Raw genomic sequence first — 25,359 nt, forward strand, 5'->3', positions numbered from 1 at the left:
GGAGGAAACCCACGCGGACACAGGGAGAACATGCAAACTCCGCACAGAAAGGCCCTCGCCGGCCACGGGGCTCGAACCCGGACCTTCTTGCTGTGAGGCGACAGCGCTAACCACTACACCACCGTGCCGCCTCTTGTTTTAGTTTCCTTTTAAAGAAAAAAATTTTGCTCTGGAATTTGTATTTATTTTTTCATTTTGAACAACTAACTCTACCTTATTCTAGTATAAGAAAACAACAGATTTCTCTGGTGAATGTTTAATACTTTAAGTTTGATTCATTTGAATTTGAATCATAAATTTCAATTTGAATCATGAGGAATTAGTACTATGTGTAATTTGAATTATGAGGTATTAGAATTTAAGTGTTTGTGACAGTTTTATTTTCTTTTTCAATGTTGACAAATGAACAATTTGTTACAATTTCCCTCTCAGCCTCAGAATGTCCCACTGTAGCCTCAATTTTTCAAAGTCTTCGCACTGCGGGAGGGGGCGGGGCGGGGAACTCCCCCTTCCGCACCATCCCCCCGGTCACTTCGCTCCTTCGCCATGGTGAGCGCCCTCATACTAATTTTTTCTCGAAAACCCCCTGAAAATGTCATGTTTTCCATGCAGTATTTTTTCTTTATCAGGTTATTTCACTGAAAACCTCTGTGACAGAGTAATAAAGCTCGTAAAACGATGGGTTTAAAATACTGCGGCTGGTTTTTGTTTGCTCAGCACAAAGGTGGCCTGTTTTTCTGTTCATTATAAGTCATGGAAATTCAGTTTTTTAGTCCGGGAACTTGATATTTGACTTGGAGTGAGAAACCTGTACTGATGAAAGTGAAATGCAATTCAATATAGAATTACTTTCAGTTCTGTTACAAAGTCGGTGTTTAATTCTTTAAAAAAAATTTATTTTACACTGAAGAGATGGAAGTGATTTTGCTTTTCTGTCTGGCATGGAGTAAAAAAAAATGTTTTTATTGTACCGTTTTAATCCACAGAACCAGTCAAAAGTTTGGACATGCCTTCGAGTTCAGCCTTTTTTTTTTTCTTAATTTTAATTAATTAAAAGACACTTCATGTCTTCAAGTAATGATGGATGTCATTTCTTTCTCTTTACTTAGTTGAGCGGTTCTTGACATAATATGGGTTACTACAGTTGTGGTGTTGAATAGGGCTGTTTACTGTCATGTTTATTTTTTACTATTTACTGTTTGATCTCAAATGTATTAAGAAGGCGAGAAACTTGTCTCTAATTAACTTTTCACAAGGCACCTGCTAATTGAAAAGCGTTCCAGGTGACGACCTCATGAAGCTGGTTAAGATGACGCCAATAGTATGTAAAGCGTCATCAAGGTAAACTGCGGATACTTTAAAGAATCGAAAATATGAACATTTTTTTAAAAACTTTTTTGTTCACCACATAATTCCGTATATGTGCCAGATGTTATTTCAGTATTTATTTCTTAAGGCCTCTGCATGCTCTTGCGATAAGGCTTTCGCAGACAGTTGTAATTTATCGTTGAGCGGGGAGTAATAGGTGTGCGCGATGTTATTCACCGCCACAACGCAAGGGGGCGCGAAATCGCTAGGAGTAGTTGGTGGGTGTGGCTAGTGGAGTGTTTATCCTCCGGTTACTTATAATGACTAGAACTGGAGTCATATAGATGTACGTACTTCCTCGATCTTCCCCGCTCTTCGTGCCGCTCCATCTTCGCTCGTGTTTTTAAAAATGGCGGTTGTGAAAACAAACCAAACCAGGAAAGTAGGGAAGCGGAAGTGCGTGTACAGCGGATGTAGAGTGGACCAATCAGAGCCCTCTTGTCTGCGACGGTGTCTGCGGTGGTCACAATTTTTGGGAGGTGCACGCAGAGCGTCTGCGAGGGGGGGGCTTCGCAGACGCCATCTGCGACGCCATCTGCGAGGACTGGGTTGTCGGCATAAATTGGCCTTTAGTATTCTATAATGTACACAATAGACAAAATACAGAAAAACCTATGAATGAGTAAAATGGGGTGTTGACTGGAATTTAATGTATGTGTATTTGTCTCGCGGTTACCAGAGGACTAGCCCCCCCACTGTAACCCTAGCTATGTAATAGGCGAGAGGCTGAGGGCTACGGAAACGGAGATCGGCGGCGCCCTATGCGCCACATGGCGTGGGAAGGACTTTGACTTTGATTTGTGTGTGTATTTATTTTAGATTTCAGCCAACAGTACAAGACGAGCACGCTGGGACACCAAGCTTGGCTTCTACAAAGACCCGCGACCCTTTCCACTATTCCTTTCATCACTGTATGCTAATGGAGGAGTGGTGAGCTGTGTGGACATCATCGTGCTGCGGAGTTACCCAACACAGGTGTGTGTTCTCTGATCCTATTTTGTTGTTCAGTTCACCAATCTCACATCCTTCACTCATGTTCAGTGCATAAAAACCCAGTCCGATACCGATTTAACATTTGACCCTAGTATTGCCCCGGATAGGTTTTCACCGTGATGTAATTTGTAAAATGTTGATGTTCATGGGTACTGACAGGTACTTCTGATTAAAAACATCTTTACTGGAACTATTATATCGAGCTGCATTCTGAAATCCAAACTTGACTAAACTGGATCATTGTATTTATATTTAAAGGGGAACTGAAGTCATTTTTAAACTTTAATTCTTAGTTTTATTCAATTATGTTTTCGGTTTTATTAACCTTATATCGTGACTCGTATTGGCGTATTATGTTGCACTTATCAGCCTTTTTGGTTTTTAGCCACGTTGAATGTAGTTCGTTTGGGCCACGGGCGGCACGGTGGTGTAGTGGTTAGCACGGTCGCCTCACAGCAAGAAGGTTCCGGGTTCGAGCCCAGCGGCCGGCGAGGGCCTTTCTGTGTGGAGTTTGCATGTTCTCCTCGTGTCTGCGTGGGTTTCCTCCGGGTGCTCCGGTTTCCCCCACAGTCCAAAGACATGCTGTTAGGTTAATATGGGACGGCCTTGGGCTGAGGTGCGCTTGAGCGAGGCACCTAACTCCCGACTAATCCCCGGGCGCTGTTAGCATGGCTGCCCACTGCTCTGGGTATGTGTGTGTGTGTGTGTGCTCATCGCTCACGTGTGTGTTCACTGCTTCAGATGGGTTAAATGCAGAGAGGAAATTTCACAAGTGTGTGATGAATAAAGTTGTGCTTTCTTTTCTTTTTCTTTCATGGCAGGTGTCACTTATCCGTGCGATCTTCACAAGACTTGTGCAAGACTTCAAACATGCCGTATCGGTGCCGCCATTTTGAAAACCGTTTACACAGCGGCCAGATCGCCATATCATTCCAATTTAGATTAATTTCGAGATTTGCCAGCTTCATCAGTGATTGAGATTATTCCATACGACTTCAAACCAGTAGAGAAGGGTTGGAAAGACGACAGGATAAGGACTAGTCCGTCATGCTGGTATTTACGTCATTACTGTCGCACAAGTAAAACGTGCCAGATCAGGCGGCTGGTGGGTTTTCAAAATGCATGTATTTTTATGATAAATACATATTATACTGAGCGCGTTTCCCACATAATCCTCACTAAGGTTTCGGACAGCACTACAAAATGGCGTCCCCACTATATAGTGCCTTATATAGTGAGTATGGAGCGATTTCGAACACAGGGAAAACTTCCGGCTTGATTACGTCAGCATTCGAAAGAGTGCGCGTGCGTCTTTTGACAATGCTGGCAGACGTCGGTCACTTTGATTTCCGCTGTACGTTTTACTTCCGTCCTACGATGTCTCGCACAGGTCTCAACGCATCTCGTTTACGGCCATTGCTTTGACATATGGACTGATATATTACAGAGCCAGGGATCCCAGACGTCCGCTATTTAGCGGAATTCCGCTATTTTTCTAGCCAAAGTGGTGGTGTGGTTTTTTTTTGTTTTGTTTTTTTGTTTTTTTTTTAAATTTCTTGTATATCCGTTAAAAATATGTTTGTTTAAGTAAAATGACCAGCAGAATACGTTCTGATTTGGTTTGCTTGTTTAGCGATGTTTTTGTCAGCTTCGTTTGTTCTCGTTGACATTCGGGAACACTCGGAAGTTAAATTGATGTAAATACCGCGAGACTGTACGCGATAGGACGAGAAAACAATATGGCTGCGCCCATTTGCTAGAAAATGTTTTAACTCCGTTCGTGCTTTTGTTTCTAATGCGTTGAACTTAATTCAATATGCAGGGCTGTGAAATTTCCGCGGATTCTGTCGCGAAAAATATCATCTTCACAAAACGTCTATTTTTGCATTAAAAATCATTGGGGGGTCTAGTCAGTTTTAATCGCCTTGCACAAGACCGGCAGCTCAATACAGCCGGACTCGCGGAGTTTTATGCCAGCTGAGCGTGGAACACGTCTTGACTGCGACTCAGGAGCAGCGTTGCCAGATTGGGCGGTTTCAAGTGCATTTTGGTGGGTTTTGAACATATTTTGGGCTGGAAAACGTCAGCAGTATCTGGCAACACGGAGTGCATAACAGAGCTAAAAATTGCGTGCCTTGGCACCGCGTACGTGAATTTTGTACTTACAGGGTGCAAGATCAGACATGGTTAAGATGCCATCAAAAAGGAAAGCTAAGGAGGTGTTTGAGAGAGATGCAAAGAGGGCTAGAAAAGAACACACAGACAGACTGAAGGAAAAGATGAAAAAGAACAAGTTTGCAAAACTGAAAGAGATGGTGTTAAAGAAAAGAAAATTAAAAGACTTTCATTAGATGCTGTTTGACAGACTAATGAACATTTTGTAAATAGCTTTAATAGAGGAATGCAAATACTATAGAACTAATAACTAATAGCCGTACTGAAAGATGAATTGAAAGAAATAGCTGGGAGTGATGCAAAGAGGAATAGAAGGAGCCAGAAGTAAAAGAAAAGATGTAAATAATATATTAGATAAGAAACATTAGTTTTTTTTAAACTTTTGCTCTGTAGACAAGGGACATTGTGACAGATTCTTGGAAAAAGCCAGGACATAATACAAGAATTAAGTGTAATTTGGAAGACAACAGGTATCTCTCACTTAAATACTGAGCATGATTTTTCACAAAGTCATTTTGAAAGGCCTATCAAAGTTTTCTTTTAACAACATGTCTTTAAATTGTTATTTACACATTTTTTTTTTTTACTTTTATTTTGATTAAGAGATAAAATACATAGGCACTTATTAGATATTTCAGGGTATTTTACATGGATCTTTCATTTTAAAAGAGAAAACTGTTGATAGGTATTTTATATGGCAAAATGAAGACCAAGACTAGTCAAATATTTACTTGTTGAGATCAATTTTTTACTTGCAGGAAATGCTCAGAATACACCATATAACACCTAAAATGGCTTGGTGTCTGGGGCCCTGTGGGCTCCAGACCCCCGGCTTATGCTGGGGGCTGTACTCCCCAGACCCCCCCCCTTTTCCTCGGATGTCTTATTTACAATTTCACAGCCCTGAATATGTCGTGGAAAAAAGATATCGTCCATAAAAGAGATAGCGGAACAGTGTCCGGGTTAGAAGAAGTATATTCTTCAAAGCTACATTTTCATCTAATTTTTATAAATAACAATTTTTTTTTGCCACTTATGTCATTGATTACAAAATATGGCATCAAATAGATACACATTATTGTTAAATTCTGTTGCTTTTCTATGTTAAATCTATGTAAAAAATGTGTTCTATAGCATCTTTAAATGTTAAAATCTCAACAGCTTCAGGGGGCTTGCAGCCCCCTTGACCCCTGCTGATAGTTTCTTACATTCCTCTATTTTTTTCAATTACTGCTGGGATCCCTGCAGAGCATATTTCAAACACTCATAACTTGCTATAGCAGCGACAAAATAGCGATCAAAATGCATTCCTATATTTAATAAAATGAGAGAAATAGAATGTTGATGATAAAAAAATTGCCTTCAGTTCTCCTTTAATTCTGAATGTTAACTTTGTCTTATTAAACAGTGGATGGAGAAAAAGCCAGATTCAGTCTTTGTGTTTCGCAACGAGCGAGCTGAAGACAGAGAGGCAGCGCGCTACAACAGCACCAAACAAAAGACCATGGAGCTCCTGTTCTCAAAAATACAAGCCCAGATTGAGAAAGAGGAAGAAGGTATGGTATTACTAATGCTTGGTTCACACATTGGCGTTTCAGCATTGCCTATGTACGGCGTATCGAAAGGAACGTCACAGCATCACCAGCTTACGTAGCTAATACTCTAGGATGCGTAACACGGTCTCCTTTTACGCCAGGATGTGGCGTATTTTTAAGTCCGCACTTAAAAATCTGTAGTACGTATGTAGCAGCTTTGATGCGTCACACAGATGTCACGTATACACCGCAAAAACGAAAGCTGTGACGCAGCGGGAATGTTGTTCGAGCACCTGTTACGCCGTTCGAACGCTTTAGTTGACACGTGTCTGATGAAGGTGGCTCCGGGGCTGGCTGGGTGGATGCGGCTGATGTCTTCCCTCTTTCCTCGCCCTTCTTGGGCCCTGATTTCTTTGCTGGCGTGATGCTTTCTTGACTGTGACAAATAACGAATGCAGCGTGGGGCCCCTTTTTATACCCACCTGTGAACGGTGCAGGTACGCAGCAGCAACATCACACGTAAGAACGAAACGGCATGCCAACGAAGCAGTTACGCCACAGCAACGCATCATACGCCATTTACCGTACGTCTCTTGAACCCCATACAAACGTACGTCACAGGACTTTAATTTTAGATAAAATACAGTTCATTTCTTGCTGTCTGACCCACATGTCGCTTACGTGGCAAGATACAAGACAGTGTGACACAAGCATTAAATTGGGACCACTTACTGCTGTCTTTTTATGTTACAGCATCAGAATGGGGTTCTTGCTGCTCGTCTAGGACTAATGACTGCATGTTCATTAATTTTTATCCAATCATCTCTGAGCTAGAAATCACCACCTAACTGAGTGCAGTATTCTGTATTGAATTCCACCAGAGTTTTTACAAAAATCCAAAATCCTATGACAGCTGTTCTGGTGGCTCTTTATTATTATAATAATAATAATCCCAATTATTTTGTGTGAATTTGTCAGTGATGGCCCACTGTAATGGTACAGAACTGCCATTAAACATTCATCTAACCCAAAATTTACATAGGATGTGATGTGATTTCTTTAGGTACAGACCTTAAGGTGCTTTATTTCACAATTATTCGCTGAAGGTGAAGTGAATTTCGGTGAATAATAACAGAGATGAAGTCGATGTTAAGCCGAAGCTATTCACTGAGCCTGAGACGAATAATTGTTTTAATATAAATACACAGGTTATTATTATTATTATTATTATTATTATTATTTTAAATTACAGGGCTCAACATTAAGGACTGCCCGATTGCCTGGGGCAAGTGAAACACGCATTTGGGCAAGTGGGATATGTCCCTGACATGCTCGACCGGGCAAGTTGGGAATGAGCATATATTACCATCTAGTACCGCAAAATTTAGGCTGTTTGATCTTTTATTATTTCAGTTCCTAAAAGTGTCCTTCACTGCATATCCGCCATTATGTCTTGGCTGTTTTCTTCGTCTCGGTTTCATTTACTGCTTTGCAGGTTATTTTATATCCCCCCGCTGTTGTAGTATGGGACGCGTACTGTTTATAGACCTCTTGTGCATGACATCATGCATCACGTGATAATTACAGCCAGGGTCAGACAGACACCGTCTTTCATGCAAGCAAGGCTTAATCTATCTTCAGTATGGTTAATTTTTGTGCTGTTTTTGCTCGTTCAAACAGAGAAATGGATAAAAGGCATCACCGTCTCCCCGCTATCAAGAAAAAGGTTAACAAATAGAAGCAAATGCTTCAAGAACAACGAGGAAATGAGTGGTTAAAGAATACGAAGCAAGGAACTCTGCTTGAAAACTCCAGAGAAATTCACAGTTGTATTTAAAATGTATTTTACAAAAACAGAAAGTCGGAAGCGAGGATGGAAGAGTGTGCTTCAGAATCTCGTTTTTTTTTTTTTTCTGCTTGCATTCAAGTCAGCTCCTTCATGAAGGTGTTTGATTTTCTTGCAGGTGAAGCTGCTTCCTTATTCGACAGAAAACCCAGATTGGTTTCAAACAACTCGGGTATAAAAAAGTCGACAAGGAGCGACAGGAGTGATAAATCCTGAAAGAACAGAACAGATTAAGAGCAGAGAGAGCTGGAGCTTTGTTTCTGTTATCAGAGGAACACAGTCCTGGGCAAAAAAAAAAAAATAAATAAAAAAAAAATAAATATATATATATATAAAATTTTCCTTTTTTTTCCATTCACCTATAGGTTTATGTTTTAAAAAAGAAAACGCACTGCGTCATGAGACCGCTGCACTGATTCAGTTACAGGTTGCCAGGTCTGTAAAAAAATACCCATAACCTACACACTAAACAATAATTTTAAAGTCAAACATTATCCTGTATGTCATGACGCAGCACGGTTTTTTGTTTGTTTGTTTTTTAAACCTAGAGGTCGATGATTCCCGATATATAAACATTCTCAAACACAGTACTGTTCAAAAGTCTTGGCACCCTATTGTTTTCTTCGTACAAACTTTGTTATAGATTTCTATTTTATGATTTCTACATTATCAAGTAATGATCCTGCAGTCTGAGAGCGAGAGTTCTACACAAACACACTGAACTTTACATCATCTGCATGCATGTGAAATGGAAATAAATCGACCAAGGCAGGGAAAACTCAACTCATCTCATTATCTGTAGCCGCTTTATCCTGTTCTACAGGGTCGCAGGCAAGCTGGAGCCTATCCCAGCTGACTACGGGCGAAAGGCGGGGTACACCCTGGACAAGTCGCCAGGTCATCACAGGGCTGACACATAGACACAGACAACCATTCACACTCACATTCACACCTACGGTCAATTTAGAGTCACCAGTTAACCTAACCTGCATGTCTTTGGACTGTGGGGGAAACCGGAGCACCCGGAGGAAACCCACGCGGACACGGGGAGAACATGCAAACTCCGCACAGAAAGGCCCTCGCCGGCCACGGGGCTCGAACCCGGACCATCTTGCTGTGAGGTGACAGCGCTAACCATTACACCACCGTGCCGCCCGGCAGGGAAAACTATTTTGGATAAAATTGTTATTGTCCATTACAAGTAAAAAGTAACCAATAACCAAACTTAATAATAAACTTAATCAATAACCAATTTTATGTTGCAATTCACAACTATTCTATGGTTTAACTTAAAAAAAAAAGTAGTACTCGCAAAATAGGGGGCAAGTGATGATATTGGGGGGAAATGGAAATTAACCCCTCAGGGCAAGTGGGTTTAAAAGTTAATGTCGAGCCCTGGTATAAAAATAATTTATTTCAAACTTCAAAAGCAGCATGCAGATGCAATAATAGTACGCACAGACTTGTCACTTATCTACACCAAGTCACATAAAATACTTTGTTTTGAAATAGATGAAATAAATCACAATTTCACCTTACCTTTGAATAGTTTTAGACCAAATTTCATAGCATCTTTAGTACTTTTAGGAACAGCATTTTTATTCATCGTTTTATTCCTCACTTGCGGCGACGAAGCGATTGGCAGCCATTTTGCCACCGAGTCGCTTGAGGTGATCATCAAGAAATGGTCCGAATTTCTTGACCAATCAGCGCACGCAATTTTCTGTAATCACCGGTGTATTTGTACAAAAGATGATTGCCATCAGATGAGTTTCTTATATGTGCATTTACAGAAAAGAAGAAAACCAGGAGAAGCATGACATTTAGTCTCCGTGAGATTAAGAACCTGCAGGAAGGAGAGGAGCTTCATGAAGCAATAGAGAGTGATCCAACATTTGTAGAGGTAAAGCGCTTAATCAGATTTCACCGACCTCTAATAAAAACACTACTTTGTTTGTCGATAGACTGTGATTGAATGGAACCGTGATCTAGCAGACACTTGAAGCCTGTTTTAAAAAAAAAAAAAAAAATCAGTCAATAAATAAAAAGCCGGAGGCGACCCATTGTGCACTACTACCAACATTTGATGCGATCCATTCTGCATCCTTTGCAGGAAGCATCATTGAGAGACCTCCCAGAGCAGACATTTGGATTGTCGTTCCAAATAGAAGTGATGTAAAGCATTTACTTCAGTGTTGTCTTCAAGACAGTCATTTTTGCAGCAAGTGATGGAAACTTTGCTGAGATTCTTTGCACTGCATTTATGTTCATGCTCAAGGAAGGAAAAACTGCTGCACCAACATACGGACTTGACCGTAAATCTAGAGGTCAAGTCCAAGTAAGAAACATTGCGTGTTATCACTCTGACCTCAAATGAATAGGCCATTTGCTGGAATTGGTCACATGCCAGTTTTCCCCATAGCAACAAGCCCGTGGTGGGCAAGCTAACTTGACATTCCTTGACAACCATAAGAGTTTGACTGGCAATGCAAAGCAATCCATTTCGATAATAGCTGTTTTTACCTTTTCTACTGGTTTGTTTTTTTTTTAACCTGAATTTTTGTGTGGAAAAAGTTTGTGGTTTTAAAGGACATGGGACATGGATTTTTTTCTGGGTATAATTATGTATAAAGGACATAAGAAATGCCATCTAAATCACTGCAGGGCATCAAAAATGTGAAAATCATCACATTATTCAACTTTTTTATACATCAGCATAAAACAATGATTCGTTAATTAGCTAGGTGGTCATGTGACCTGTGATGTCACAAAAACTTTCCAAGGAGCCAGCGCTTGGGAATCTAATGTAAACAGGTTACCGAAATGGACACCATCGACAGTGACATTCCCGATGTTTCACAGAGATGTGAAGTTAGACCCTATCAATTCGAACCGATAGCTGGAAATTCACATGAACATGGATCTTGTCTTTACTCTGACGGGTCAGATGATTCTGAGAGTGAGAGTTCATTCAATCCCCATGAAACTGAAAGCGGTCGGCTCGATAACACTTCCTGGTAAGTTAAAAACAATTCTGCTCAAAGGCTAATGATCTGTTGAAAGAAGTATTATTTTTGTATCATACATTGAAAGTTCATCATAGATCTAGCTAAAGTCCGTTGCAAGCTAGTTTTTTTTTTTTGCTGATATTTTTCGAGATTGATTGAGATACAATGCTTCCAGAGTCCGAGATGAAAACATTCAAAATGGCGAAACGCCATCACGCAGCCAACAACACTACGCCGTTTGGCGAAAGAGATGAAAATTAAGAAAAGTTAAACAAACTTGCCAACATAACTTAACATTTATTTAAATGTCCATTAATGTTACAGGATTTCTTGACTGTCTCTACAGTTGTAGGAATGTTAGGCCCTGTATATTATGGCGCTATCACCGCCTCCATGAACCCGGCTATACGGCCTCTTAAATTTGGCTTGGCAATTAATATCGCTCAGTACCTGAGTATTAATGTTGAAAGAATCCTCAGTGAAATGGTCCGAACACAGTTTGTGGGAAACAGTAGGTGCAAAGTTTTTTCTACGGCAGTAGTGAGCCCACACTTTCCTCAGCTTCGGGTCCTTGGGGAATGCAAAAAAACTTACTCCAGGGCATTTCCCATTGGAATTATTGCAACCATAAGCAGCACAATACACCATGATGTCCAATGTACGTTAAAGACTATAAAACAATTTTCTTGTCATTCACTTCTCCATTCATCTACCCGCTTGTGCTGTGCCCGAAAGTTTTTGTGACGTATGATCACGTGACAGCGGCTCTTCCGGTTGTAAAATATGCATATCGGAGCTCGAGCAGAAATGCCATATAATCATCACGAATATAACGATTTTGCTGAATTTAATAGATGATTTTGTATTTGTTGATGCAATTAATTCATATTTTTAATGGAAAGAAACTGATAAAGCGTGCATTTATGTTTCATGTCCCATGTCCTTTAACTTCTGTCGTAAGTTAAAGCGAATCATTGGGGAATAAATCTGCTTCTTATCAGCTAAAAACACATCTACAGATATGTCTGTATTTATTTTCAAGAATCTTCACACATTAAGCGAATGATAAAGGTAGAAAAGGAGAAATTATAAGTTATAAACATACCTGAGAAATCCGCCATTTTGCACGTGAATTTCTTTCGGTGGCGACCAACTTGAGTCCAAAAAACTCCCTTTTACGGCCAGTGATTCGCTTTAACTTATGACAGAAGTTAAAATCACAAACTTTTTTTTTCCCAAGTACACACGAAAGTTCGGGTGAAAAAAGACAGTAGAAAAGGTAAAAACAGCTATTATAGAAATGGATTGCTTCACATTGCCAGTCAAACTCTTATGGTTGTCAAGGAATGTCAAGTTAGCTTGCCCACCACGGGCTTGTTGCTATGGGGAAAATTGACACGTGACCAATTCCTGCAAATGGCCTATGAAACAGCTGAAAGGAGTACCGCTGCTGCAAATTCACTCGTCAAGATCGGGTTCAATCTCGACCTCGGGTAATGGCGCATTAATGATTGAACGTTTATATTTGCTTACTTTTGTGAGTTAACAAAATAACTGAGCAGCAGCTCCTGAATGAAACTCGTGGCAGTGTGGGTGATGTTTGTTTGTGTTGCTTTGTCCATTTGCTCATTATGAAATTGCAGTACTTGTTCTTGTTTACATAAGTGTTAGTGATTGTACTGTTACTTTTATTCGCTGTGGAGGAAAACCCTTCCGGGTTCCTGCTGTGAATAGGGTGTAGTCATGATCATTTTCAGAATGGTCCAGAGCCGTTTCCTCACTGAAGCGGTATTACTGACAGTTCACAGCACGTGTGTGACGTGACAGTTCATTAAAATCTAACATAAGACCCTGGGAATAACTGGTGGATAAACCACATTGTTGAAGAACTTCCACTTTACAGGCAGTTTTTTTTTTTCTTCTTGAATATTTTTATCTGTTGTATTTGCACAGGCCCATTTAAGCACACAGCAGGTGAAAGCTGTGAGTAGCTACAGACGAGCTCTAACCGAAAGGAAGAGGGCGGAGTTACAGGACCGGGTGCACAAGGCTGTACAGGAGGCTGAGGGAGGCTGCGCTAACAGAGACGTGACTCCTGTTTGGAAACTCTCCATCTCTGACTCTAATGAGTTGCACAGCAGACGTGGTGAGTGATTATCCTGTTCTCTGATGCTACAGATTATAGATTGCAGAAAAAAATGAAAAATGACTTTCAAGTCTGAGCACATTTCGCCGTCATCTGAAGCTCTGTAAACCAGCAGCGAATGAATCAGGAAGTGTTTGTACATCTGTTTGTACATTACATTGTATTCAGCTATTTTGGGATGCAGCTTTGAAGGGAAAATTGTGTGTTTGGATTTCAAGTTTCCAAAAAAGCTATCTGTAGCTAATTTCCGCCAAAAATATCAGACTTTATTCTATCCACATTCACTGGATATGAGCAATCACGCGCTCTGATTGGCTGCTCTATTACTAGGATATCAGCTCATATACCGTGAGTAGAGAAAAACAAAATGGCGGAGCGCATCAAGTCAGATACATCACTTTATCAAGTATTTAAAAGAAACAGAAATGGCTAAAAGAATATAGGGTTTTATTTATTTATTTATTTATTTATTTATAAATTCCCCCGCTGGCCGAAAGGCCCAAAGGGGGATTATGCCGTGCCGATGTCTGTCCATCCTGGGAAGGGTGCTCACCTTCTGAAATCAACTCCTCTCACAATTTGTGGAGGAATTTCACCGAACTTGGCAGGATTCTTTGTTATATGGCAGTGTAGAAATTCGGACAGGTGGGTGGAGCACAGAAGGACGGCAGGCCAGAACTGAGTTCAAAAAAACCTCTTTATTGGCACTTTTCAGTGATTTTTACACTCTCCCAGCCACCCACACATGCACACACACAGGTCGTCTGGTTGGGGAGAGAGCCCTCTTCCTCTGCTCGCTCTCTCTCCTTACAGAGGGCGCGGTCACTGGGGAATACACACAAACACATGTTAACTGACATCAGGTGCGGTGATTCTGCCACGTACCTTCCCTGACTCCGCCCTCCGGTCACAGACTGACGCTTGACCACGCCCCCGCTGCCACAGGCAGTTATACGCAGATTGAACTTTTGTTTAATTTGGGCAAATTTTTCCCAGAGTTATGCCCTTGATTATTAACAAACTTGTACTTTGGCAATTTCATCAAGGTGTGCTTGCTTTCTGAAATCAACTTCCTTCACAATTTTTATTTTTATTTATTTTTTTAATCCCCCGCTGGCCGAAAGGCCCGAAGGTGGAATATGTCGTGGCGATGTCCGTCCCGTGAAGGGTACTCACCTTCTGAAATCAACTCCTCTCGCAATTTTGGGAGGAATTTCACAAAACTTGGCAAAAGACCTTGTTATATGTTGGTAGTACGCATATTTATTTTGTTCAATTCGGTCGCATTTTACCAGAGTTTTGACCCTTGATTAAATAACTTGTACTTTGACAATTTCATGAAGGTGTCCGTTCTTCTGAAATCAACTCCTCTCACAATTTGTGGAGGAATTTCACCCAACTTGGTAAAAGGCTTTCTAAAATGAGTTATACGCAGGTTGAAATTTCATTTAATTTAGGCAGATTTTGCCAGAGTTATGCCCTTGATTATTAACAAACTTGTACTTTTGGCAATTTCATCAAGGTGTGCTTGCTTTCTGAAATCAACCTCCCTCACAATTTTTATTCCCTCCTGGCCGAAAGGTCCAAAGGGGGATTATGTCGTGGCAATGTCAGTCCGTCCATCTGTCCCGGGAAGGGTACTCACCTTCTGAAATCGACTCCTTTCACAAATTTTGGAGGAATTTCATGAAACTTGACAGGATTCTTTTTTTTTTTTTTTTTTTTTTTAAAGATATTTTTTTGGGCTTTTTGCACCTTTATTGGATAGGACAGTGTAGAGACAGGAAATGAGCGGGAGAGAGAGAGACAGGAAGGGATCGGGAAATGACCTCGAGCCGGAATCGAACCCGGGTCGCCCGCATTCATGGTATGGCGCCCTAACCACCTGAGCCACGACGCCCCCTAGGATTCTTTGTTATATGTTGGTAATGCGTATATTGCAATTTCGTTCAATTCAATCACATTTTACCAGAGTTATGGCACAGTTACCAGCAGGGGATATTGTGCTCTCAGAGCACTCTTGGGATTTTTTTTTTCCCCCCCTCCCCAATATCTCCTGTTCCACACTCCAGCCCAGTCGGTGGTGGTAATGTCCTTTTAAGTTGGTTTGCCAACCGTCAAAAAAACCCTGAAGAAGAAAATGGCAGAGCGTGTAGCTGAACCAACCGAGGACGAAATAAAAACTACTCAAAAACAAAACCACAATTTTTTTAAAAAAAGCAACAAAATCTGGAATGAAAGTATTTGATGGGAAGGACACACATATATATATATATATATATATATATATATATATATATATATATATATATATATATATATTTTTTTTTTTTTTTTTTTCCCCAAAGAATTATTATTGCATTTTTCACAAATTGCTCCTGTCATTTTGGCAGTTTGTTTACATTCTAAGCTGAAATGATTTGGTCAGATGTTTTGTATGAAGATTTTACTTATCGAATTTGCAAAAAATAAAAATGCTCGGTTTCTCAAAATTCAGTGGATGTAGTAAAACAGTTATTCCACTCAATCTCGTCGTACACGGCTTATAGCCGCCATCAGCTCATGTACGACTCGATTTCATGGAATAATTGTGAAATATCTTTAACCATGGCAGAAGAGGATGTATACGTTTGTTGTGGGGGGAAACCAGACACCACTTGTAATTTTATGCATCAGGTTTTATGGTCATGTTGCACTAAGGATAGATTCAAGCAACTGATTGTGTATACATTTTTTTTTTTTTTTTTTTAGTGTACACACTGAATATCTGGCGCCCTTCTGTGGAGTTGCGCTCCTTACTGAGAGAGGGCTGCAGATACAAGGCTTATCATCTGGCCACTTCAGAAACCAAGAAACGCTCTGGCACTTCCAACATCCAGTTCACAGCCACCAAGAAAACACAGTTTCAGAACATTGAGGTAAAGCTGCAGAGGTTGCGTTCATCCTAGTCCGATGATTCGAAGAAACTCCGTGAAAACATTGTTTTGTTTTATTAAAGTGTCCCATTTTGACTGCTCAGTATTTTAATGCAAACGGATAGAAGAGTAACCATCATGTTCTGTAAAACAGGTTTGCCCAGAATGGTTGAGTCTACATTTTCCTGCGAGAGAGTCAACAAAATTCATAGATCTTCAGAGCCCTGGATTCAGCTCTCCATGTGGAGAGGTCGACGTTGTGGGATATGTAATCACCATCTTGGACAGACAAGGTGTTTTTTTTTTTTTGTTTTTTTTTTGTGGGTTTTTTTTGGGGTGTTTTTTTTTTTTTTTCCTAGTTCAAGTCAACTTTGTCAATAATGCCATATGTGCAGGACATACAGAGAATTGAAATTGCGTTTCCCTCTTATCTGCGGTGCAAACAGTAATAAACATGAAATATAAAATATAGATACAAGATATACACTACCGTTCAAAAGTTTGGGGTCACCCAGACAATTTTGTGTTTTCCATGAAAAGTCACACTTTTATTTACCACCATAAGTTGTAAAATGAATAGAAAATATAGTCAAGACATTTTTCTGGCCATTTTGAGCATTTAATCGACCCCACAAATGTGATGCTCCAGAAATTCAATCTGCTCAAAGGAAGGTCAGTTTTATAGCTTCTCTAAAGAGCTCAACTGGTTTCAGCTGTGCTAACATGATTGTACAAGGGTTTTCTAATCATCCATTAGCCTTCTGAGGCAATGAGCAAACACATTGTACCATTAGAACACTGGAGTGAGAGTTGCTGGAAATGGGCCTCTATACACCTATGGAGATATTGCACCAAAAACCAGACATTTGCAGCTAGAATAGTCATTTACCACATTAGCAATGTATAGAGTGGATTTCTGATTAGTTTAAAGCAGGGGTCACCAAACTACGGCCCGCGGGCCAGATCCAGCCCGCCACCCCCCTTTGACCAGCCCCCCAGCCCCTCTGCCCCCCATCACTTGAACCGGCCCTATGAGGCAATCCCCAAAAGTGGTCATGGCCTATTTTTTTTAATTGCTTTTCGGCAAATAATAACATGTCTGCATCTTGTATTTTGTTGATTTTATCAATTAAAATTGATATTTAGTTATAAAATTAACTATTCATGTTTTCCGAATTTTCGTCATATGCTCGCGATCAAGCAGTGACAGGCAGCGCACGCGCAGAGAACTGTCAGTGTTCAGGACAGCAAAATGGCTAGCGGTCAGCGAAAAGCTGACAGAGAATGCAGAGTTTTTAAAGAACAGTGGACCACCGATTATTTTTTCGTTCAGTGTAAGGACCGTGCAGTTTATCTTGTATGTAAAGAAAGTGTGCCGGTTTTCAAAGAATATAATCTGCGTCGTCACTACGAAACCCGCCACAAAGAGTATGCTAGTTTGCGAGGGCAAACAAGAGAAGACAGGATTTGGAGGATGAAATGCGGACCGGCTGCACAACAGAATGTATTCCTTCGCCAAACCCAGATCAACCAGGCTGCTGTCCGAGCTAGCTATAAGGTAGCTCACCTACTAGCTACCCATGGAAAGCCGTTTACTGATGGGGACTTTGTTAAAGTATGCATGCTTGCTGTGGCCGAGGTGGTGTGTCCCGACAAGAAGGATGCGCTCAACGCGATGAGTCTCTCCGCACCTACTATGACCAGGCGAACCGAAGATTTGGGGGACAACGTGTATGACCAGCTGAATGAGAAAGCGTCAGAATTCGAGTTTTTTGCTTTGGCCATGGATGAGAGCAATGACGTGCAGGACACAGCACAACTGCTGTGATCTATTGCTCATATTATTATAATTTCACTGTTTTTTAAAATGTATTTATTTTATAGGCCTATTTATTTGACCTTTATTAAGTGCTGCATACAATTATTATTTATATTATTAATAATATCAACAAGCCTACCTACAATTTATAATTTTCCACTCACCTTTGCCAGTGTCAGTCACCTCAAATAGGCAGATGTTTCTTACCTTTACAGCTTTGATATTATTTTTATTAGAAAATAAATAAATGGAATATCAGTGGTATTTCAAATTAAAACAAAGTGTGAAGACTTGATTACTACTTTTGCAAACCACTAGTAAAGATAAACATGTGCCAGGAATCAAGTGTTGATATAGTAGTGGGGATAGAGTAGTGGGGATATAGTAGTGTGGGGAGATATAGTAGTGTGGATGGCTGTGCCAGGCTAGTAATCTCTACTACACAATGAGGCCTGCTGGTGGTCATATTTGTCTGGGTCATACAATTCTATGTGATATAGCTGACCCGACCCCGGCCCCCATCACAGTCAGGAATGACAATGTGGCCCCCAGAGAAAAAAGTTTGGTGACCCCTGGTTTAAAGCGATCTTCATTGAAAAGAACAGTGCTTTTCTTTCAAAAATAAGGACATTTCAAAGTGACCCCAAACTTTTGAACGGTAGTGTAAACTTGAAAAAAAAATTAAAAAAAAAACAGGGGGGGGGGTTATTTACACACACAAGCTAAAGCTATCTAAGAAAAGACAGTGGCAATCCAGAAAGTGCAAATGTGGCAGTGTGAACAGAATTAACGGTATAAATTTAAATGTGACGAATGACAATATAAACAGAATGAACAATGTAAACGGGAACAGCAGTCTGACAGTAATTATCAGTATAAATATAAATAAATAAATATGGCAGTATGAGCAGAATTTTCAGTGTAAGTATAAATATGGCAGATATGACAGTATAAACAGTGTAGCAGTGAAGTCTGTCAAAGATAAGATGTATAAAGTGTAAACAGTGTTGTAAACAGTTTTTATAAAGTGCAATTAACTAAAAAAAGAAGGCAGTATGAGCAGAATTTTCAGTGTAAGTCTAAATATGGCAGATATGTAAAAAGTGTAAACAGTTTTTATATAGTGCAATTAACTTAAAACGTGTAGACAGTATTGTAAACAGTTTTTACATGGTGCAATTGAATTTCGTTACAGTTCGTTAAAGTGGCTGGTGACATTTGGTTTATGTATTAAGGGAAGGGGGTACTGGCCTGGGAGGGAGTTCAGCATCCTGATGGCTTGGTGGATGACATTGTCTCTCAGTCTGCTGGTTCTCGCCCGGAGGCTTCTCATTCTCCTCCCAGAAGGCAGGAGGCTGAAGAAGTGGTGGTTGGGATGGGTGGAGTCGCCCGCAATGCTGAGTGCTCTGCGGGCCAGGCGTGTGTTGTAAATATCCTGAAGGGAGGGTAGGGGGACACCGATGATCTTCTCAGCTGCTTTCACTATGCGCTGCAGGGTCTTCCGGCAGGATGCAGTACAGCTGCCGTACCACACAGTGATGCAGCTGGTCAGGATGCTCTCGATGGTTCCGCGGTAGAAGGTCTGCATGATAGGGACTGGTGCTCTAGCTCTTTTCAGTCTGCGGAGGAAGTAGAGGCGCTGCTGAACTTTCCTGGCCAGCAATGCGGTGTTGCTGCTCCAGGAGAGATCCTCGGTGAGGTACACACCCAGGAACTTGGTGCTGCTCAGTCTCTCCACACCGGCACCGTTAATGGTCAGTGGAGGATGCTGGGTGGAGTCAAATATCGGGAAGTCGATAACCATCTCCTTAGTCTTCTCCACATTAAGAGAGAGATTGTTGTCTCTGCACCACACGGCCAGTTGGCTCACCTCGTCCCTGTAGTATGACTCATCATTGTTGTTAATGAGTCCCACCACAGTCGTGTCATCCGCAAACTTGATGAAGAGGTTGGTGTGCAGTCGTGGGTCAGCAGGGTGAAGAGAAGGGGGCTGAGCACACATCCTTGGGGGGCCCCTGTGTTCAGTATGATGGTGCTGGATGTGTTGCTGCTGACCCGGACTGCCTGTGGTCTTCCGGTCAGGAAGTCCAGCAACCAGTTGCAGAGGGAGGTGTTTAGTTGTAGACCCTTCCTGTTTAGTTCCCTTCCTTTTGGGAATGGAGTGTTATCGACTGTCATTAATCCATTATGATGATCTCTCTGCAAATAATATGATGCAGCGTACTTCTTAAGTTGTAAATTCTAACCGATTAAAGATAAATATGTTGAATAAATCATAAGAGTAGCGAAGGTGTATTCTCCAGTAACAGCTACTAGTGTGTAGGGGATGAGTCACAGTTTCCTGTTTTTGTTATGTGATGCGAATGCGATGATGAGAAGCTTGTGATTTCCTGTTGGAAACTGGAACTTGTCACTTTGTAAACTGGTGTATGGTCTGTATATTGACGCATAATCTAATAATTATGAAAATATTTCTGTTCAATACTAATTTATTTATTTATTTATTTTTTTAGTGTGCTTGCTCAAGCACACAGCAGCCAAAGGCAAGCACACTATTGTTCTTCTCAAGTTTACTTATTCTGCCTTATTCCGACACGTTTCCTCCTAGGGCGTTCGAGATAGAGACACCATTCCAACTCTGAGACATCTGGCCCGAAGTGGTGTAGTGTGCTTGTATACAGCTTTTGGATCAACGTGCCCGTTCTCTTGTTCTTGTCGTTTTTCTTTTGGCTTTTTCCCATAGAGAATGAATAGGGCTCATGAATCGACTCGTCCTACTCGGACACGCTCCATCGCAGATGCACCAAACCTCATGTGATGCTTCAGGCCAACTCCCCCGACACATACATGCAATCGGTTCTGACCCGCACTCATATTTTTCCTTTCTTTTTGCTCATCCCTTTTTCCTCCATAGGCTTGCATTGATTTTTGGCCCCATTGAAAATGAATGGTGTCTCAGGAGAAAAACTTTCACTCTCCATCAATTTTTTTTTAACCAACTGACCAAACTTCAAGAAACTTCACTTGATGCCTCAGGCCAAGTCCCTGCACAGATCCATCCCCTCATCTGAGACCTGCACTCGTCTTTTCCTTGGTTTTCACGCATCTCTTTTTACCTCCATAGGCTTCCATTGATTTTTGGCCCCATTCAAATGAATGGAGTTTTGCTCAGTAACACTTCACCACACATCCACCAAACTTCATACGGCACCTCAGGCCAAATCACCATCACACACATGATATCGGTTCTGACCCGCACTCGTCTTTGTCTTACCTTTCATCCGTCCATTTTTTTTTTCTCCATTTTGCCGCAAATCAATGGAAGCTTGACTGACTCATTCCTCCCTTCCCCCATAGGTGATGATGCATTTGGCAAGGATCTGCTCATTTGAGACTTTGACAGCAAATCAACTTCAACTCAATGGCCACTTTATTAGGAATACTTACACGCGCACACGATAGCAATTAGCATATAAGCATTCACGTGTTACCATGCTAGCTGTTAGCATGTTACCCATTACGATATCATGCCTGCTGTTAGCTCGCGAGTTGATAGCATGTTCACCATTAGCATGTTATCATGAGAGCTGTTAACATGTTAGGATTAGCATGGTAGCATGCAGAGTTTGCATGTTTGCTGTTAGCGAGTTCGCCTGAGCATGTTAGCATGCTAACTGTTAGCATGTTAGCTGTTAACATGTCACCCTCAGCGTGTTAGCATGCTAAAAGTTAACATACTATCCATTAGCATGTTAGCTGTTACCATGATAGCTGTCAGAATATTAGCCAAAGTGTTAGAATTTTAACAAATAGCATGTTAATCATTAGCATGTTAGAATGCTAGCTGTTAGCATGTTATCTATTAGCATGTTAGCATTATATCTTTTAGCATGTTAGTATGCTGTTAGCATGTTCGTGTGCTAGCTGTTAGCATGTTAGTATGTTAGCTGTTCTGCTACAGCTCAGCAAGCACACTGCATTTTCTCTGCGGAAATGCAGTCTAGTTTTTCATAAAGATTTTTTAGGTCACATCTTGAAAAAGAGGAAAAAAAAACAACTCAAAAGTCGCAGAAATGCTCACTTCGACCTGTCTGATGACTTGCCCGACAATAGTTTAGGCTACTGCTCTGAAATCACAGCGTACGCGTTTGCTTTCTTATATAATCTGTAATGCACACTAATTAGAAGACAAACCTACAGTCCCTTTTCCGGGAGGGGGAATAAATAAATATACAAGCAAACAAACAATGTTTCCAGCCATGGTATGTATATTTATAATTATTCCATAATATGTATAAATATGACCCTCTAATTTGCAGGTACGTCTCCTGTGTTGTACTTTGTGGATGAAAAGTTTGACTTTGTCTCCGTGAGGATCTACAGCAGCCTGGCTCTTCTCGCTCTGGAGGACCTGGTAAAGCCATTAGCTCTACTGGCTGTAAGCAACCTGCAGCTCCGCCAGCAGTCTGGCCCAGTCCCCAGCCTTTATGCTGGAGAACAAGCGCTATTCTCGACAAGCCCTAAAGAACCCCATTTACAGGAAGATCTTTCTCGTCTGAAGACGTTTGTTGAGGTAACCAGGACGGTTCATACTTCTTGGTTCAGGTTAATATAGAGTGTCAGAACTTCTGTTTAACTAGCAGGTCAGTTGTTTTGGATTTAATTTTAGCTGTGAATTTTGATCATTTAAATGAATAGCAGCGTTCATCAAATAGCTTTTTGTATAAACCCAGGTTTGATATCCAGTTGTCTAAATGAATCATTTGAGATCAGTTTGCGATCTAGAATCATAAGAAGCTTCGTTTTATGCTCAAATGGAAAATATTTTCGCCTGCAGATTTATGTACTATTGATTGCTTTCCATACAGGATTATGAGCATTTCTTCATAGTTGCCGAAGAGAAACTCTCAAACCTGATTCCAACAGGTTTCTTGAACCCTTGCGAGTCCCTGAGAACTCCAGGTTTGCCATCCGTGCCAAAACCAAACATCAGGAATAATGTGAGTTTTTATTTGTTTCACTATGAATTATGTGTGGGACACTAGAACGGAACAGCGATGCAATAACCTGACATGGACGGCCAAATCCAGTATAATTTCCACACTTTTGTCATTATTCCCAGGTAACACCTCATCAGACAAGCCGAGTTTTTTCCCCTTTCACGCCAGTGACCAAAGGAACCCCTGTACCCGCTGGAAACTCCGACTCCAAGGACCCGAGGAGTGTAAAAAGGAAGCGTGGTATGGAGTACCTGTCACGCCTCCAAAAACCAGCACCCCTCGTTCCTCTGGGAATGGTCCGTTCTCCCAGAGTCAGCAAGACGTTTAACCCTCCCAGGAGGTGCGAGACGCCTCGTAATCTCCAGACAATGCCAACTCCACCACCAGAAGAGAAGCAGTGGGTGAAGGATGAAGAACTGGCCATGATAAACACACAAACACTGCTAAAGAGGTAGCTGATGCAGTATAGAGTATCCTGATGTAAGATTCCCAGTCCATTTTGTGGACTAAAGAACAAAAATGTAAAGGAATGAAGGGAGGAAGATGATGTTCTAGTCTAGCGTTGTGACTGTGACGGTTTTGTTTCTATATGGTCCATATATTTCTACTAAATATTTTGTACTGCTACTGAGATGACTTGAAAATTGCACAAGAGATGGATGCTCTCCGTAATCTTATTCCTGTATGCCGTTTTTCCAGTTTCTTAAAAACAAAAAAAAAGATGAATAAATTATTTATTTTTTTATGTATGCGTGTCTTGAGAAGCAAGCTTGCATTTGAGGTGAATTTTAATGTTCTGTGTTCTGGAGTCAGCAGATCAAACTAGAAAGGACTCGCAATTCATATTTATTATGAATTGGTGCTACTACCAGAGTTGAAACACTAGGGGGCAGCAAAACCTATGCATTTGTCTCGACCTCACAAGGTAGGTAGTTAATGAATGATGAATTGTTGTGACAAAGGATATACATGTTCAAACTAATAAACAGGACGCTGTATTATGTTTGCGGTAAAAATTAAATGAATAATTTATAGATTCGCCTCTGTGTGCATGCCTTTGTGGTTGGAGGTGTTTTGCCAAATCATGCTAAGATGGATGAGGAATTGGTGTATATTAAAAAAAAACAAAAAAATACAAAAAACTGATGTCTAGGTTCGGGATTCAAACAAATACACGACAGCAGCCTTTGCTCTATATAGCAATCGGTTCTTTTTTTCCAGGATTGAGGAACAGCCCCATAATCTACTGCCTCTGCAAAAATGGTCTTAGAAAACCGCAGGCATGTCCGTTTGAAGTCCACAGTCTCAGTTAACAGCCACCACTGGCCCTTCTGCAGTTGTTCAGTTTAGCATCTGTTATCTCGTTTTAGAGAAAATTACTTTCTATTCTAAGTAGTGTATTGCTTGGTGATGAGGAAAGCAAAAAAAAAAAGCACCCTACATTTGTAGTGAATGATCACATCCTCGACATTCCAAAGTCGACTTGGCCGAAATGCCTGCCTGAGATCAGCTCTGAAAATACTTGACCGCTAATGAGAAAGTATTAGTTTTTTTTTTTTTGAAGATTCTGTACGTTTCCTTGAAATGTGTAAATGCTTTTGCACATAATACACAGTCAGATTCAGACCGTGACCATGAAAGGCATGTAGTACAGGCCTGAGTTTCCCAAAAGCATCACAGCACAAAACAAAAATCATCTTTAAATGGTAGAGCGAGCAGCACAATGAACACACTCTCTCTCTCTCTCTCTCTCTCTCTCTCTCTCTCTCTCTCCTGGTTAAGACGCTCTTAACGTTGAGGCTTTTGGGAAACCGACCGCAGATTTGTTATTTTTAGTTTTTCAGTATTTCAACAGATACTGTTGCATGTGTGCCTATTTAAAAACTAACCCGGCATATTCAGTGCTGCCAGCCTTTATGATTTTTGACCCCTCGGTTCGGCAATACAGGAAACACCCAGTTGCATAATATTGTGATTGCCCTCGGTGCATTTTTTATTTTTTTTTCCCTTCCCTTCTCCTCATGCATGCACACACCCCACCACTCCAGACAAGTGCAAACTGGACAATTGCGATGTCACCATGGAGATGCTCGCTTTACCGCTCCCGTCCTGCAACCCAGCCTTTGATCAACACCACCATGCACCGCTGCTGAACAAAGGATGGCTGAAGCGCCAGATTTACCAGCGCTAATCTAACAGCCTGCCCTGGACACAAACCAGCACAGCCTAATTTCTCCAACTGTCAAACATCCGAAATGATTTCGCCAGCATGGTTAGCTTGAAGACCGTGTGAAATGGTCAGTGCGTGAGCCACAATAGCAAAGCAGTCAAAAAAGCAAAAAAACACTTTCCTATATGTGCCCCCTGACCCCATCTGGGGCCCGGTGCGCCATATTTGCAGATATATGGCCAGTGGAGACACCTGAGAGCTGCACTTTTTGCTTTCTCTGATTATATACGAAGATTCGCTCAGAAAGCCGATTCATTGAAGTGGAAAGATGTGAAAATGTGGAAGCCCTGGCCTAACTGTCTGAGAAGCAGATTTGGGAACAAA

General features: G+C 41.1%; 1 protein-coding gene across 4 annotated transcripts in view; it reads left to right on the top strand.

The window, feature by feature from the left end:
• The window catches only part of brca2 (BRCA2 DNA repair associated), a 74,543-nt gene extending 50,989 nt beyond the window's left edge, over positions 1–23,554 (top strand). For 3 of the 4 annotated variants that reach the window (XM_060897705.1, XM_060897706.1, XM_060897707.1), the window contains exons 19-27: positions 2,188–2,343; positions 5,945–6,092; positions 9,711–9,820; positions 12,879–13,071; positions 15,823–15,989; positions 16,141–16,279; positions 22,125–22,378; positions 22,674–22,805; positions 22,928–23,554. In XM_060897705.1, coding sequence (XP_060753688.1) covers positions 2,188–2,343; positions 5,945–6,092; positions 9,711–9,820; positions 12,879–13,071; positions 15,823–15,989; positions 16,141–16,279; positions 22,125–22,378; positions 22,674–22,805; positions 22,928–23,260 — 1,632 coding nt within the window. In that variant the 3' untranslated portion in view covers positions 23,261–23,554. Of the gene's footprint in view, positions 1–2,187; positions 2,344–5,944; positions 6,093–9,710; positions 9,821–12,878; positions 13,072–15,822; positions 15,990–16,140; positions 16,280–22,124; positions 22,379–22,673; positions 22,806–22,927 lie in introns of those variants that run through there. The other variant, XM_060897708.1, reaches the window with a different exon arrangement.
• The last annotated feature ends 1,805 nt before the right edge of the window (positions 23,555–25,359 follow it).

The sequence above is a fragment of the Neoarius graeffei genome, chromosome 17 (genome assembly GCF_027579695.1).
Source record: "Neoarius graeffei isolate fNeoGra1 chromosome 17, fNeoGra1.pri, whole genome shotgun sequence".
NCBI lineage: Eukaryota > Metazoa > Chordata > Actinopteri > Siluriformes > Ariidae > Neoarius > Neoarius graeffei.